The sequence below is a fragment of the Quercus lobata genome, chromosome 10 (genome assembly GCF_001633185.2).
Source record: "Quercus lobata isolate SW786 chromosome 10, ValleyOak3.0 Primary Assembly, whole genome shotgun sequence".
NCBI lineage: Eukaryota > Viridiplantae > Streptophyta > Magnoliopsida > Fagales > Fagaceae > Quercus > Quercus lobata.
Window position 1 is genome coordinate 57159581 of NC_044913.1, and position 15978 is coordinate 57175558.

The following is a 15978-nucleotide window of genomic DNA, read 5'->3' on the forward strand; positions in this document are numbered from 1 at the left end:
AGCATTGGCATTCCAAAACCCCATTCCTCTTTGTTGCTTTCATTCGCATAGCCATTCCAAAATTCATAATGTGATCTTATGAATTTTCCTCTTCATCTTCACATTTTAAGGAAGTCGTGAAGCCATATGGAACACAATTCTACGGACACAGCTTTTTTCACAATATTTAAGGTTGTGGATTGTGATTAATGCAACATCACTTTCATATGATATCACTACTAAAATTACTTTTATTGTATACCAATCACAGCCTGTCAACTCAACAATTGTGACAAAAAAAAAAGTGTTGAATTTGTTATATATGTAGAGACTTACTAGTATAAGACCTGTCTCTAGACAGGCTATATATACCTGAGCTTTCCACTAAAAAAGAAACAATAAAAATAATAATAATAATTCCTTCTGGTCAGTTCCTAGATGTCCTTTAAAGAACAAATCAAAATTCATGACAAGATGCTGCAGTTCTTGCTTGTGGAGTGAAGAAAATATCATATGCACAACGCTGCAAATGTATAATCGGTTAGAAAACCACCTTAGCATTTAAGAAAGTTGGTGCTTGCTTTTAAAGTATAGTTTATCTGTCTGGAATGCAGCCAAGTTAATGAAATGTCAAAAACTTGCTTCACTGACAATGAAATGTACAAGGTCACCTTAAATTTCACAAAAGAAGTCAATATGCAATTACTGGTTATTAATAACTCTATCCAGTCACTGAAGTTAACTTGGATTCACTGATAATACAACTCAGCTCAATTCTTGCGTTTGAATGTGAGGCTCGAATTGATGTACTGTACAAGAACCATCTCAACCTTATGCTTCCGATAGATCTACATTCTCAGTAACAGGAATTGTTGATTCAGGAGATGGCTCTTGGATACCTTCGGTATCAGGTGGTTGAGATCCATGCTTTGCAGCAGCCTGCAAGACCCGGTTTTGAACATCTAAGGATGAAGGGGATGTTGGTAGTCCAATGCGGTTTGTTTCCAATTTTCCAGCAGCCCATGAAAATGCTTGAGCTCCAACTCTGACAGGAGCAAGCAGCAGCCTTCAAGAAAAATAAGAAGATCTTAGTGTTAGAAAATTATTCAGTCAGATGATTTTTCTTGATAAAACATACTGACAGTAAACATGTGCCGAAGGCATGACCCTGGAAATAATGAAAAAAAACATATTATGTGGTTAGACCACTAGCATTTTGAGAGCTGCATTTCTCTATTTTATTTTCCTCGCACCATTTTCAGCAGAATCTTACTAAGGAGCTCATTTTGCGCGAGCAAGCTTTAACAAGCACTAGGTAAGAGGAATAACATTGCCCCAACAAATAAATATTTGAAATATAAGACTTATTCACGCTGGTCCAAGCACAAACAAATTTAGTAACATATTATAAAACTTACATGCAAGAATATCAATATGCCTTTTCTATCAGCAATGTAGCTTGCTTGGAAAAATTTTGAACAGTCACCATCAAAAAGAAAGTTTGCAATGTTATGAAGTTACACTAATCCATTACATAATCGAGCTTTCACTTGATTTTAATTCTTAATATTATATAAATTATTACAAATCCTAAAAATAGAATGAGAAAAAATAAATTATGATTCTGACATTAATTCAGAATTCCATTCATTAGTGAATAGATAGGATTACTGTTGAGTCCTATCCCAATTTTCAGTGTACCAAGGCAAACTTCTGGCATACATCAAATCCTAAGTCGTGTCTATGTAAATTACAACAGTAAGCACAAAAGATAGCATTAAATAATACACATTAAACATTCATAGATCCAGACTGCCTAATTAACAGCAGAATATTCTGAATCTGAAAACCAAAATTTGTGTTTTAACATAATATTAAGAAACATCCATCCCTCATCAATAAAACAGTCCAAGAAGGAACAAGAGATCCATATGTAAGATTTTCACCACCTTGTGATTGATTCTATAAATAACTATGATTCATCTAAATATACATAAAAACAGGATATCAAATAAAAAGGAATTAATCAGTCTCTCTGCTATCAAGATAACATGATCTTATCAAGCATTATGAAGTAGGATTTACCTCACATCTTGCTTAAAATCTTCAGGGCCCTCATAAGAAGCAACCCGCCGAAAGATGGTCTGGTAGAGTTGCAATAAACCCATCAATAAGGAAAGAAAAAACCACAATGCACAAGGTTTAGGAAACTTAACAGAATTTTAAAAATATTCTTGTGTGTGTGTATATATATATATATATATATCAGACAAATAAGCACCCAGAATCTGAGCCTACCCCACAAAACACTAAGAATGGACATTTAGTACATGCAAGCCGAAGTAGGATCCATGAAAAGATGTGCTCAATGGCGATTTATGAACTATTGACCCTCCTAGTATAAGCAAAAATGGACCATGATATAACTAGAAGACCTTCCTCATATTACTATGTATGCAACAAATAACTCAACAATGTCCGTAGATAGGAAGAAAACAAAAAACACTTTAGCCATTGATATGGGCATGCACAACAATACATACATACATTTTTAAACAAGATTTTCAAAATGTTTCATAATTTTTCCAACCTTAATTTGGAAAACAAATTTATATAAACATTCATATGGAGAAGAGAAATAAGCACCTGACCCAAGCCAACAATGCCTATAAGTTGTAGTGTCTTCTCCCACTCTGAGGCAAAGTTAACTTTGGTTAGTAGGAAAAGAAAGGTAAACCAAAAAAAAGTATATCAGAGAAAGATTTGAAGATCATCTTAATAGAACCAAGTTCCCTAACAAGAAGTCAAGGTCAAGTTGAAGAAGAATGATATAGATAAGTGTTAAATTACCGATTGTCCTAAAAGTTTAAGCTATTGGGATATGATAAATTTAATCATTTAACCACATAATTCTAACACTCTCCCTCACGTGTGGGCCAAAACTACCTTTTAATAGGTGAGGCCAAACATGTAATAATTTAAATAGAAGGTATAGTGCAGGAGACACGAACTAAACTTAGGATCTCATACTCTGATATCATGTTAAATTACCGATTGTCTCAAAAGCTTAAACTATTGAGATATAGTAAATTTAATCATTTAACCACATACTTCTAACAATGAGCATCAAGAATACACTATCAACTAAGCTTCTTTTAATTTCTTTCTTTCTTTTTTAGGCTAGTATCAAGCACTCAAGCTACAAAAATTCCAGTTGGAACTAGGTAATTATCTAAACAGAAGCCACTCCTTAAGTCAAGTAAAAGAAAGGACAAGCATCCCAAACAAATGATTGCCAATAACCACCAATAATTATTCAACAAATTCCACAAGTACTATCACTATGAGCATGGTTAAGGGAAAAATATTAAGGAAAATTTTTTTTGAAAATGATCGATTAATATTTTTTTTTTTTTTTTATAAGTATGATCAATTAATAATTTGATTAGTTCTTGAGACCTATACACATTTACAGAAGGCTATCTACCATAGTCTGGGACCAATAAACATTCAAAACCCACTTACCCAATAGACGTAACTACCTTGGCTCTTACATTTTGATTTGTTGGATGAAACCACAAGAAGCATTAACTCAAGAAATGTCAAAACATGTATGCCAAATATTACTACTTATGTACAAACCATAGGCTCAATAAAGCATATCACATATAAATTGTTATTAAATTGTAAGTTTCATGAAAAAAATGTACACACCTAGTGTTGCATAAAGTGCCACAATGGAACCCTGTAAACACAAAGTCATCACACTGGTTAGTGAAAGATGAACTTGAAGAATTCACGTAATCAATTTCACATGAAACCCACCATTTTTTTAAAGTAAAAGATTTATTCCATTACCCAGCAAAAAAAGGAAAAAAAAAAAGATTTATTCCATTGAAACTAACTCATGAGCGATACAAAGCACAAGAGAGCCTAGAGAATTGTAATTATAGAATTCCAAGCAAAAGAAATCGAATTAGAAAACTTTGTAAGATTCCCACTGTCACTAATACGCAGGATAGATGATCATCCACAGAACGTTTACTGAAACAACCCTGCCAAACAACCAGCAATTCAAGCACTCTAGACAGCATCACCCAATGTACTCCAAAGAAACCAAAAACATAGCCCCACAATGCATAAGCCAAAAATCTCATTGAAGTAACAAATGATCCACCAACTCCCCACTACTTCTACACATACAAAACCAATTACAATTGTGAATCATCTCTTTATAAGATTATTATTCATCAAAATCTTCTCCCAATTTGCTGTCCACTGAAAGCTACTCACCATGGGGCTTTGGCATGCTAAATTTCTCTCCATAAAAAAGATTATCTTCCTTGGGACATGCAACACTCCATGGTAAGAACAAACATCGAACACCCCAATTCCTCTCAAATTCCATCCCAATCTATCTGGACCCAAACTCCTAGGCAAACATGAGTAGAGTAAACCAAGCATGGATGCAACACCATCCAATTCCCAATCATTAAATTGTTTGATCCACTGAACATCCCGGTGGCTCTCCCAGCCTTTGGCACTACAAACCAAGTATGAAGATACTAAAGCATTCTAGTCAGGTGCCAATGTGTACAGAAGCGGATACTTTTCTATCAGAGGTTGATCCCCACACCACCTATCATCCTAAAAACGCATTTGTTCAACATTTTCCGCTTCAAAGCACATGTGGTAAGCAAATCTGTCCCACCCTACCTAATTATCTTCCATAAGCTACACTCCTGTGTTCTTCACTCTGGTTTCATTGTCCAACCTCCCCCATCCACCCCATATGTTGAAACCATAATCGATCTCCACAACTAAGTCTCTTCCTCCACAAACCTCCAAAGCCACTTCCTTAACAATAAAGACACCTAATTTATGCACCCCCAAACCACCACTTGCAATTGGGAAACCCACTGCATTCCAATCCACCAAGTGAAACTTGAACTCATCCCTTGATCCACTCCATAAAATATGCCTATGCAACTACTCTAATTGATTTGACACATGAGACAGGAAAGTAATCATTGAGAGACAGTAAGTCGGAATCTAAACAATGATTGTTCCATTATTAACACAAGAACTCATTTGCATTGGTCATTTAGTCTTAGCTGATCGTAGAATATTCCATTTAATCTTAATCTATCACACAACAAATCTTCCATAAATGTAAACCTAAAATCAACCAAAGAATATCTGGACAACAGAAACACATGATAGATCATATCCTCAAGTTAACTTTTTTCATTAGGTGGATCATGGATAGAGCTTGTTAAAGATGAGTCCCAGCTCATCTACATGCACGAGAGGTGGAGGCCGCATGCTTTGAAAAAAAAAAAAAAGCAATTTACTGATCATGTTCAATTTATCCCTTTGGATTTAGGAGATAATTCTAAAGGTAACTTCTATTGGAAGTATAAGACACCTAAAATGGAATTTAATTGCAATTAACCAATAACTAAGCCACCATACACAAGACCAGAATTTTACCACACCAAACCCAAGAACTTGCACTGGAGAAGGACGGATTTCCTCCAGGATTGCCTCAGCTTCCTGAAATGACCCAAGTATGCATTAGTATAAAGTTTTTTTTTTTTTTTTAATAGAGAGAGAGAGAGAGGAAACTGTAAACAACAAGCACTGTTAAATGTTAATAATATAGATGTGTCAAACAGAAGAAAATGAATTGGAACTTTAAAAGAACCTATCAAAAAAAAAAAAAAAAAAGAATTACAACTTTAAAAGAATATGAAATAATTAAATCCTACAAAAGCAACATATTGACAGGTAATGCAGTTTGAAAACTAGTCTACAGGGGCAACAACCTGCCCCTCCTTAACATTTGACGACATGCAAAACACAGCCACTTCTCAAAAACTATAATGAATTTTAAACTGAGTCTTCCAGAAAATTATAGGAAGCAAATAAAATATTTCATTTATCTCTTCTACCCATATTTTCATATCAGTTTGATATCTGGAACACACTAGTTTTCAACATTACATTACCCAGGATAACATCTTTGATGCTTCTTTTGCTGTATAGCCACTCTGCCTATAATATAATTACTCTAATAGCAACTGCTTAGTAGCCGTGTAATTTTGGATCTAGATTCAAAGACTCACAATCAAATTTAGTTATAAATCAGGAAAACAATTTACACTGATCAGATAGCCTTCTTAAGGCACTGCATACACCTCTCAGTATTCGTTGGAGAGATTAACCCCACCAAATATTGTATGGATTTAACTTTCATTCATTTCAAATTCCCTCAAACTTGAGTGCATATAGGAGTAAAAGGTTAAGTCATATCAAGAACAACAAAGAAATTGTTGTAGTCTGAATTTATCACTTCTGAGAATCCCTCATGTTTCTAAGAGTTCATTAATCCCCACACCTTATTTATGCCAATTGATAGCCTCACATCAGTCACATTACTCAGTATAAAGCATTACTTCTTTTATTTTTCTTTTTTTGATCGGCAGTATAAAGCATTACTTATGAACAATGTATGGAGCCTATCAGATATAAATAAGGTAGTTTAGGGGTGTCAAATATTATAAAGCATTAAAATAAAATTATCCAACCTATGTTTTTCATTAACTTGGTTTTTCCCCCTTTATTTTCCAAAATTTATACTAGCTGACCAATGGCACTCCAGTAGATAAAAAATTTATCAGTACCAGATTTCATCTATCAAATGTGAATATCGGTTGATCCTGGGATTCTAGCCATAATATAGAAATTCCAATCAAATAAAAGGACTCACAGAAGGCACAGTGCCTAGGATTTGAATCTTTATACTTTACATATTGACATAGGAAAAAAGGCACTCAACAGGATATTATATCTCTCAAGGAATTTACTATAGGTTAAGAAAGTAAGCAGCAGGAGTGAAAGAAACACCTCATTGAGTACAGCAAGTGTCGTCTCTGGTTTGAGATCCTTAACACGGAGACCCTGCTTTACCCAAGATTGAAAGCCACCTTGGACCAAGTATGGTTTCTGTCATGTAAAGCAGCAACCAAATCATTAGTATACAGTACGATTATTAGCAATTTTCAAAGACCAATGAGTTAATTTCCTACAGCATAAGTTTCTTTAATGATTCAGGTACTACCAATTTTAGTTAAAATGATTTCCCACACAGCAGGAGTATTTGACCATTTTAGGACAAATGAATTGAAGCTTCATCTTGCATTTAAGTTTCTTGAAATATAGTTTCTTGTTCTTCTTTTTTTCTTTTTTTGATAAGTAAGATTTTTTTTTTCTTAAAAAGACTACTTTCTACAATAAGCACACAGCCAAAAGAAAACAAAAAAAAAAAAAAATGTGCAATAAGAAAGAGGCTCTATAAACATGGGAATGGAGTCACTAGATGTAATTCCCATGTATTGGACCAATGAAACAAAGAGACTACAAATAAGGCCAAATGCTGGTCCTCCAAATCCTCAAACATACGTCTGCTATGCTCCCTCTAAATAATCCACATCAAACATAATGGGACCAAATTCCAAATACCCGAAGAATGCTTACCGAACCAATTCCTCCACCCAAACTAAAGGTCAATCACTCTCCCAGCCTCCCAAGTAAAACCCAAGAGATCCCAAATGACCTAAAAGCAAAGCTCCATAATTGATAGGCTACCCTGCAATGGAACAAAAGGTGATCCCTTGCCTCCCAACTACTTCAGCACACACAACACCAATCCACTGAGGTATAAACTCTCCTCCTAAGGTCATCAACAGTGAGAATCTTCCCTACTCCGCCATCCAGACAAAGAAATAAATTCATCTAGGAGCCATAACACTCCAATTTTCAAGAGACACTGAAGGAAGTAGATCCACCAAAACATAGTAATAAGAACATATATAAAACCCACCATTGCTCTTCAATCTCCACCTCACCCAGTTTCTGCCTTCATTAGGAGAAATATGAGAGTCCAAAAGATGAGTAAAAGCAGCCACCAACTCCAACTCCCAGGAGGTGGGGGAATTTAATTTTCTTGATGAAATAACTCTTTCATTCTTCTTTTCTTTTTACTTGGCTACTTTGATATATTCGAATACTGGAAAATTTAGAAATACTTTTGTTCAAGTAGAATCTTGAAAAGTTTAGAACACTTGCCTTAATCCCAAGATTTCTCAAGGACCTTGCAATGCCTTTGGAGCGAGTACCATCAGCATCAATGACTATGACCTTGGACCTGTCCTACAGGTAGTAGAAAAACAAAATTTTGAGATATCATTCCTCAAGCCAGATCTTAACAGGGCAAATCACAAGAAAGTGCGCGATAAAGGAACCTTATGGCACCATAATAAATCTATATTCTCAACACCATCCATTAGATTCAGTTGTTGGATAAATTACTAGGGGGATTTTTCACACATTTAAAGCATCTTATGGTTATCACTTTGTTCATCTGCATCTTTCTTTCATATTCATCATTGCACCTCCTTAGATTGTTTATAATGAGGGGAAAAAGGCAAGGAAAACATTGATTAATAATTCAGAGCCTAGAGAACCACATGGTAGTTTGAGGTTATAGAGAAGTAAAGATTTGTAATTACTTTATGGTGTCCATAGTGACCAAACCATGGGGATAAAGCACAAAGTTTTTATAGGTCCAAGTCCAAAATGTTATTATGCACTTTTTATTAGGCTTCCCTTTAAAAGTATTAAATCCCACAGTGTTAAGCTATTGAAAAATATCAAGGCGGCATACCTGAACAATCTTCAAATTTCGAATGACAGCAGCAATTAAGGTGTCATCCAGTTCTCTTCCACTCTTTAATAACTTCCTTACAGAGTCATCAACCTGAAATTAACTAACAGTAAGTAACCTACCAGCTCAGCAGCAAAGGGAGTGAAAAGCTGCTGAAATCAAAATATTTGTTTTCATTTAGCCTGTCATTAGTAGCAGCAACACAAAGGTACTGGAATTTCAGTCTTCCTCATCACAAATAAAAAATTTCTTGATACGTCTTCGAAAAAACATTTTGAACCAACCTCAGGAAGAGCTACACTAGCATAACGAAACCGAGCTGCACGTCGAAGATCAGGTATACCATCTCGTTCTCTTAGAACCTTCAACCAAGAAAAATCCCAGCACAAAAGATCAGCAGGAAATTCAACATTCAGAAACTCATAGAAGAAATTTTCTTAACCCTAGGATGTGGAAAGATCTTCCTTTCATTATACTGAAAGAGCTAAAAAGGAACCATGAGTCTCTAACAGCAGACCTAGCGGGGGATAAAAATGAATTTTAACATGTTTTGAGAAGTAAGTGAATCTGATTGATTATTAGCCTGTTTGATGGAGAACCGTGAGTCCTAAAAAATAAAAGGCCAGAACAAATTACAGTCTCTTGCCTCAGGCCGGACATCAATGAGTACAGCATTCTCCTTCCCAGTCAAGACCTCCAAAGTTACTTTAGGAGATAAATCTCCTGAGTAACCACTGTATGTCCACACCCAATAAAAAACCCTGCACATATCTGATAAAAAGTATGAATTTCCCATGCAAGAGATTAAGCTATTCTCCTAGTGTAAATAAATAAAGAAATCTTTTGAGCACAAAAGAATAGTCATACCATAAAGTGGTTGAGGTGCCAAGTAAAAGAACAAATGGAACAATTGGATCCGAAGGATCCAAACCTAAATTTTTCTCCAGCCCCTCAATAGCAATATAAACCTGTTCACAGTAGATAAATTCAGCATGTGATGTATGAACACTATACTGATATCAAAACAACTTTGATCATTTTTTTTAAAATAAAATTATTAGGATGTCTAGAGCAAAAGTTATGACTGATGCCCTGCCCACCAGAAATCAACCAGATAATCCAAACCATTTGGAACTTTTTTGGAAATCATTCTCTATTATTTAAACTAACATAGGCCATATGGCAATTTTCCATTGAATCTGAATTATAGGAAAAATGAGCATCTCACAATATAAAAAATTGAATTATCCAAAAAATTAAGCTATGAAATGAAAGTGAAAAACAATGTATGAGAATACCTGTTGAAAAGCCGTCCTGACTGGCCTCAAGAGTTCTATTGCTCTCTCTTCAGACAAATTCAGAGTATCCCTAATGTTTGGAGGAAGCATCTCCTTAGCAGACCCATAAGAATAAACGATAAAGGAAGTCCCATTTGTCAAAGAATCCTCCACTGCCACAATTGTACGCCTCAATACATCAACAGCAACAACAGATGCTTTACTTGCAGCTTCCTTCAAGTCACTTGAAAAGCTTGTTAATCTATTACCAGCCAATTCTCTGCCTTGATCAGCAGTTGAAAAAACTCCACTAATGGCATTATCCACTGCAGCAGTAGACCTTTTAGTGATAGATGTGATTGATGAAGTAATTGCATCTAGAGAGCTTTTCACAACATTTTCTCCCTTATTTACTGAAACACTTAAGGACTTATTAACACCAGCCAGGAAATCATCAATACTTGTTTTCGAATTTAACAATGTATCGTTATTCATGTCTAGAGAGTCAGATACAGAGGTTGAATACTCTGGTGTCATTTCAGTAGTTGATATGGTTTCAGGTTCTACAGGTCCCAGTAAAATGTTTGAATTTTGAGGTGACTGCTCCATCAAGTCCATGAATTCCTCTTCCACTGCAGCTGTGCTAGAATTCTCTATATAATTCACTTCAACCCTTCCTAAGAGGCATCGCTCATTTATTGTTCCAATTGAAGAACTCCAGACGTTTGAAATCTTGCATCCCAAATAATCTGATTTTGTAAGGCAGGAGTGACTGTTAGAGTAGAAAGACTTTATAGCTTGTGTTTTAAAGATTTCTCCACGGGATTGATTTCCATTTGGCAAGCCTAAGAAAACACTGTCTTCCACAATACATCTGAGCTCAAAGTCCTTCTGGAGTGGAGACAACGATCGCAGTCCATGTAATGAAATCTGCATAATCCATTGTTTTAAAAGTATATCAATAAAGAAGATTACACAAAAATGCATCACATAACATCATGCAAGGCTGATTTATACGTGCTTGGCCTTGGAAGTCAATGAAGCTAAGAGTGCCTTCATTTGCTTCTCAAGAGCAGAAAAATTCTATTTGTTTTGAATCCTCTAACCAATTTTTTTTTTCTTTCTTGAACTTTCAGATGAAAGATACAGAATATTTACATATGCACATTTTAGCTCTATTAGCTCACGGTATAAAGAAAGCTGGTTCAAAATTTTCAATATGTAAACATAAAGTATCAAGAAAACATAAGTTGACCCACTCATTTGATCCAAATTTCCAATTCATAAACTTCTTGTCAGCAGTCAAATTTTAAAATCTATGTACATCATTATCCTCAATTTCACTCCAACTCCAATGCTATTATAGTCTCAATTTGTTGGATTAAAATTAGTTTCAAGGAAATCTTCTGACGCATCAACCGTTCATTTTTGCATCTCTACACATGCCAGACATATAATAGTAGACATATCAAACATGAGATATATATATATATATATATATATATTCCTGATAGTAGAAGACATGTCCAACACATACCATCTGAAACAATATAACAAATGGTGCTTTTTAATAGTAGAAAATTCTGCCACATTAAAATCTCTCACTAATACAGTAACAATATGAAGATGGTAAAACCATCCATTTGACCAAAGTATATTTAACGTTCAATTATATCGGATGAAGGAAAGGGCACCCAATTTCACTTGTACAGAAGTTAAAACTCTAACAACTTGGATGATTACTATTTATGTGTGTGTGTGTGTGTAAGATAAGCAAAGTACTTACATAGTTCAAACTTCATAAAATCAATAAAAACAAAGATATTAATGACATTGATTGTAAATATTTTTACATAATAGCTAGTCGTTTATATTCAATAAATAAAGTCTCACCTGAGAAAGAGAAGCACAGTTTGAGGTGGCCGAGCAAACAGGCAACATTGTCACATCAACTTGAAATCAATACCGAAAAATTTTCACCAAGCTCTCATCTTTCTGCTTAAAACAACACAAATATACACAAAGATCACCAACAAAGAACATCAAACTCAAAATTGACTAAATACAATCACTTAGAACTAAAATCAAAATGACCCATCTTAGTTTAACACCTTAAAGCTTAATTCTTGGACTGGGTTTCTTATAATTCAATCTACAGTGACAGCCAAACAGACAAATAGTGATGAAAGTTGAAGAATTTTATAGAAAAAATGGGTCTGAAACTTGTTCTTACTTGGAAGTACAGTGATCTGGAAAAAATGGGTTTCAATGTTTTTTTGTCAGACACAACTGTCCAATGAAAGATATACTAGTGGATATGAGTATGACGAGGAAAATCGTGTGGCTTGACTAGGCCGTTAGCTTTAATCTTCCATGGCTACTCTTTGCCTCTCGTTTTATTCTTGTGGGGACAGTTCTTTTGTATTTGATTATCTTTTGGAGGTTTTCAAACGGGGCCTTAAAAAATTTTGGGAAATTATCTAAAAGGCACAAATTTATTATATACCATATTTTAAATTATAGTGTAGAATTTTAATTTTTTTCAATTAAAGTCCAGAATTAAGCAATCGTTTATGTTTCACCTTCTATCAAAAAAAAAATTATGTTTCACCTAGGCAAAGATTTTTCTTTAGAAACAGAGTTTTATCTCCCTACACTCTTTGTTACATACCAAATTAATTTATGAGTAAACTCCAGGTAAAATACAAATTCATTTTTAATATTTTTCGGGTTTTTTCTTATCCATTACGATCTAGAATGACAAATGTTAACAAAGCTTCAAATTGAAATGATTTCATAAGTTTGAGACTTTAATTGACAAAGTTAAAATTTATGAATTTAATATTAAATATGGTATAAATTTTAGCTATTCTTATATAATTTCCCTTAAAGTTTTTGTATTCTAATTCATTTCTCCACAATTCTTGTATTTTAAATATAACATAGAATTTGTTTTACAGTGGTAAATAAACAAAGTTCTTTATGGGTAGCTTGAACTCCCGCTCAACTCAAGAAAAAACTTCTTTATGGTCATTTATTTAGTAAAAGTCAATATCAAGCTTATGTTTAGGAGAAAATATATTATGAAGTAGTCTCAAAATAATTTTTCTCAATTTAGATTGACTATTAAAAAATCCAAATTCAAACATAATAATATATTTATGAACAAACTTTCTCTACGCACCTGTGGAATCCACATACTAATCTATATATCCAATAAAATATTATTGAGTGGTATAACAAAAATTTGTGAAATATATATATAATTCTTGAATTTAAATTTAATTGTGGTTGAAGAAAGATAACATTATTGCATAAAAAAATCCACTGCAAGGCAAGCTCATATTTTTTTCAATTGTCATTGGTGGTCACTAGGTGGTGAGGTTATATGGTGGTAAGTGGGGGAGGGGAGAAGAAGAAAGAGAGGATGAAATGATAATATCTTTAATTGTATTTCATTAGATTTTAATCTAAAAATAAATATTTTATTAAAAATAGGTCATATGCATGTCACGTGGTGAGCTTCCATCCATCACACATTTCTCAGACCTTTTACGAGTCAATAAAACTAATCGATGGTATAGTGGTCCCTTGAAGACTTTTTTTTTTTTTTTTTTTTTTTGTGTTGCATTTTGTTGACCACATAATTAAATTTAATTGAGTAATCTAAAGAAACACATATGGAACTTATTTAGAGTCTACAACCTTGATGAGAAATGATCTCAAGAACCACCAAGGGGAAGGTTTTAATGTTCAAGCCTTCAAGGGACTATGTTCACTACAACCACTAAAGTCATTTTAAAAACTTCGAAGGATTTATCTATCCTTCAATATCACCATTAACACTCCTACCCTACACCAATGTTGATTGGATAAGAGACCCTACAGACCGACGTTCAACTATTGGACTTTGCTTTATGTTTGGGGATTTCCTTATCCATTGGTGCAACAAATCAGGATACTGTGGTTCATTCCAACACATAAGTTTAGTATATCTATTGTGACAATCGGAGAGCAATCCAAATTGCACAACGATGTTATTCGTGAATGTATCGAGCACATTAGAATTACCTTCGCTTTGTTCATCACCACCTTACACTTATTTCTTCCCATTTTCAATTGGCTAACATCCTCACGAAGCCACTTCTATTAGGACACTTTAGTGATTTTGTATCCAAACTCAAGTCAATCTCTTAACAATCTACCATAAGTTTAGAGACACAAAAATTTTTACAATTGTGAAGATGACAAGTTGTTATTGGAAGATAAAAAAGCAATGTCAGTAGTAAATCTAGTTAAAAAGTGAAAACTAATAAAAGTTTGTTAACTCAATTATTGTGAAAATTATAATATATAGTATTACACATCAAACTAACATGACGAGGGGCTATTAGAATACGAGCTCAAGACCCCAAGGCCTGGACTATTGCTTGGGTACTATTGTATTGTTATTGTACTGTGATACTGTTTATCCTATTTTGTATGTCTATATAAAGGCATCATCATATGTAGAATTCTACAGAATCTATACACATTTTTTTTATTTTTTTGAGAAACAGAATCTATACACAAACACAAGCACTGAGTCTTTTCATTAGCAATAGGATATTGTTGCTTGCCACTCTTTCATATTTCTAAAGCCTAACACTTAATACAGCAATATAGTCCAAATCAACAAATTTGGCCAGGCTGATAAAATTCATTTGAAAATTGTTAAAATGTAGTTTGCCATGGGCAAAAGCAAACACAGGTCCCATACAATACAACAAAGAAATTAGAATCTCCTATAACTTTAATATGGTCCACTGGAGTCCATGTAGAGTGAATTAGATCAATGGAACTTCCTCCAATAAATAGATGATGGAGATATTTCATCTAAGCCTCACCAGAAGATGTACAATTACCAAGATCCAATGTGAATGTTCCATTCTTCTTATATTTCTTTAAGCAAAGGAAGAGACCTAACAACAGAACTAACTTACATCCACCCATAAATTTATTTAATTAGCTAATTTGCTTTAAAACTTGTTGATTGAAAACATTTTTGATCCATTCAACTTTGGGTCTGTTGTCAAATTGGTATGTAAGGCCTCAATTTTTAGTCTATTTGATTCCTAAAATTTGCGTTTATTGTCAAAATATGACTGAATATCAATTGAATTTTGTGAACAAATGATAAAATATTGTTCCAACTTTTTTTTTTTAATAATTTAAATGAGGAGATTTTTAAATTTAACTCACACGTATGACGTAATCAAAATTTAATAAAGTATGTTTTTTTTTTTTTCCTGATAACTGGATTTGAATAAAAATACTGTGGGGCCAGAGAATTTGTGGTCCCGGCCCACTTCTCGTTAGGACCCAAGGCCCGCGCTGAAGAGAATAGTTGCCTAGAACAAGTATTAAAATACCAAATAGCCTAGGAATGCGGCCAAGGATGACCATGTCCTCGGCATCCCAAGGCCTAAAAGGGAAGAACGACACGTCATCAAAGGCAACCTCCAAAGCGCTCTCAGAAGAAAAGGCGAGTAGAATGGGACACGCACGGGGGTACAGTGTGGGATTGATTCAAGGAGAAGATGTCACTTCCGCATTGAATGCGCCAACAAACATCCTAGCCACATTGATGGGAAAAGACCCCTGAACAGTGTGATTTCGGTTATTGCAACTAACAGAAAGTGGGGGGAGGCGGCTGATGGGATAGACACTCGAGTAGGTATCTGCCTGATTAACAGATGGAAGATCAGGATCAACTAGGAAGGGATATATAATGTAAGGGCTAATGCGCCAAAAAAGAGGCTGGAACCATGGTATCCAAGTAGAGAGAGGAAAAGTAAGAACATGAAACTTCATGGACAAGATCCATGGACAAGCTTAGTTCACCTCTGCGCGTCCACCATGAACACCATGACTAATCACTGCCCGGTGATTAAGGCCTAGCCTTTCAGCCCACACTCTACAAATTATATTGTTTGGGCCCTTAACGTACGAACC

At 34.4% G+C, this 15978-nt stretch overlaps 1 protein-coding gene across 2 annotated transcripts; it reads right to left on the bottom strand.

The window, feature by feature from the left end:
- Positions 1 to 518: 518 nt before the first annotated feature.
- LOC115963278 lies at positions 519 to 12325 on the bottom strand. Of its 2 annotated transcripts, none has more exons than XM_031082229.1 (14): positions 12218 to 12325; positions 11878 to 11979; positions 10006 to 10914; positions 9575 to 9675; positions 9354 to 9468; positions 8992 to 9069; positions 8708 to 8800; positions 8110 to 8193; positions 6889 to 6987; positions 5473 to 5535; positions 3694 to 3724; positions 2626 to 2672; positions 2065 to 2123; positions 519 to 1045 (listed from the first exon to the last, which is right to left on the bottom strand). In XM_031082229.1, the coding sequence occupies exons 2-14, from the start codon at positions 11923 to 11925 to the stop codon at positions 811 to 813; spliced, it is 1962 nt and encodes a 653-aa protein (XP_030938089.1). In that variant the 5' UTR covers positions 11926 to 11979; positions 12218 to 12325; the 3' UTR covers positions 519 to 810. The 2 variants fall into 2 exon arrangements, with proteins under 2 accessions (XP_030938089.1, XP_030938090.1); XM_031082230.1 differs by lacking the exon at positions 12218 to 12325 and adding an exon at positions 12096 to 12204.
- Positions 12326 to 15978: the final 3653 nt, after the last annotated feature.

Bases quoted from the DNA above. Each gene is read 5' to 3' on its own strand.
- LOC115963278 (XM_031082229.1), bottom strand. From the start codon at position 11,925: ATGTTGCCTGTTTGCTCGGCCACCTCAAACTGTGCTTCTCTTTCTCAG. The intron at 9,469-9,574 runs GTATGACTATTC...AGATATGTGCAG, and splicing joins GGCACCTCAACCACTTTATG to GGTTTTTTATTGGGTGTGGA. The intron at 9,070-9,353 runs GCAAGAGACTGT...TCTTGGTTGAAG, and splicing joins TCATTGATGTCCGGCCTGAG to GTTCTAAGAGAACGAGATGG.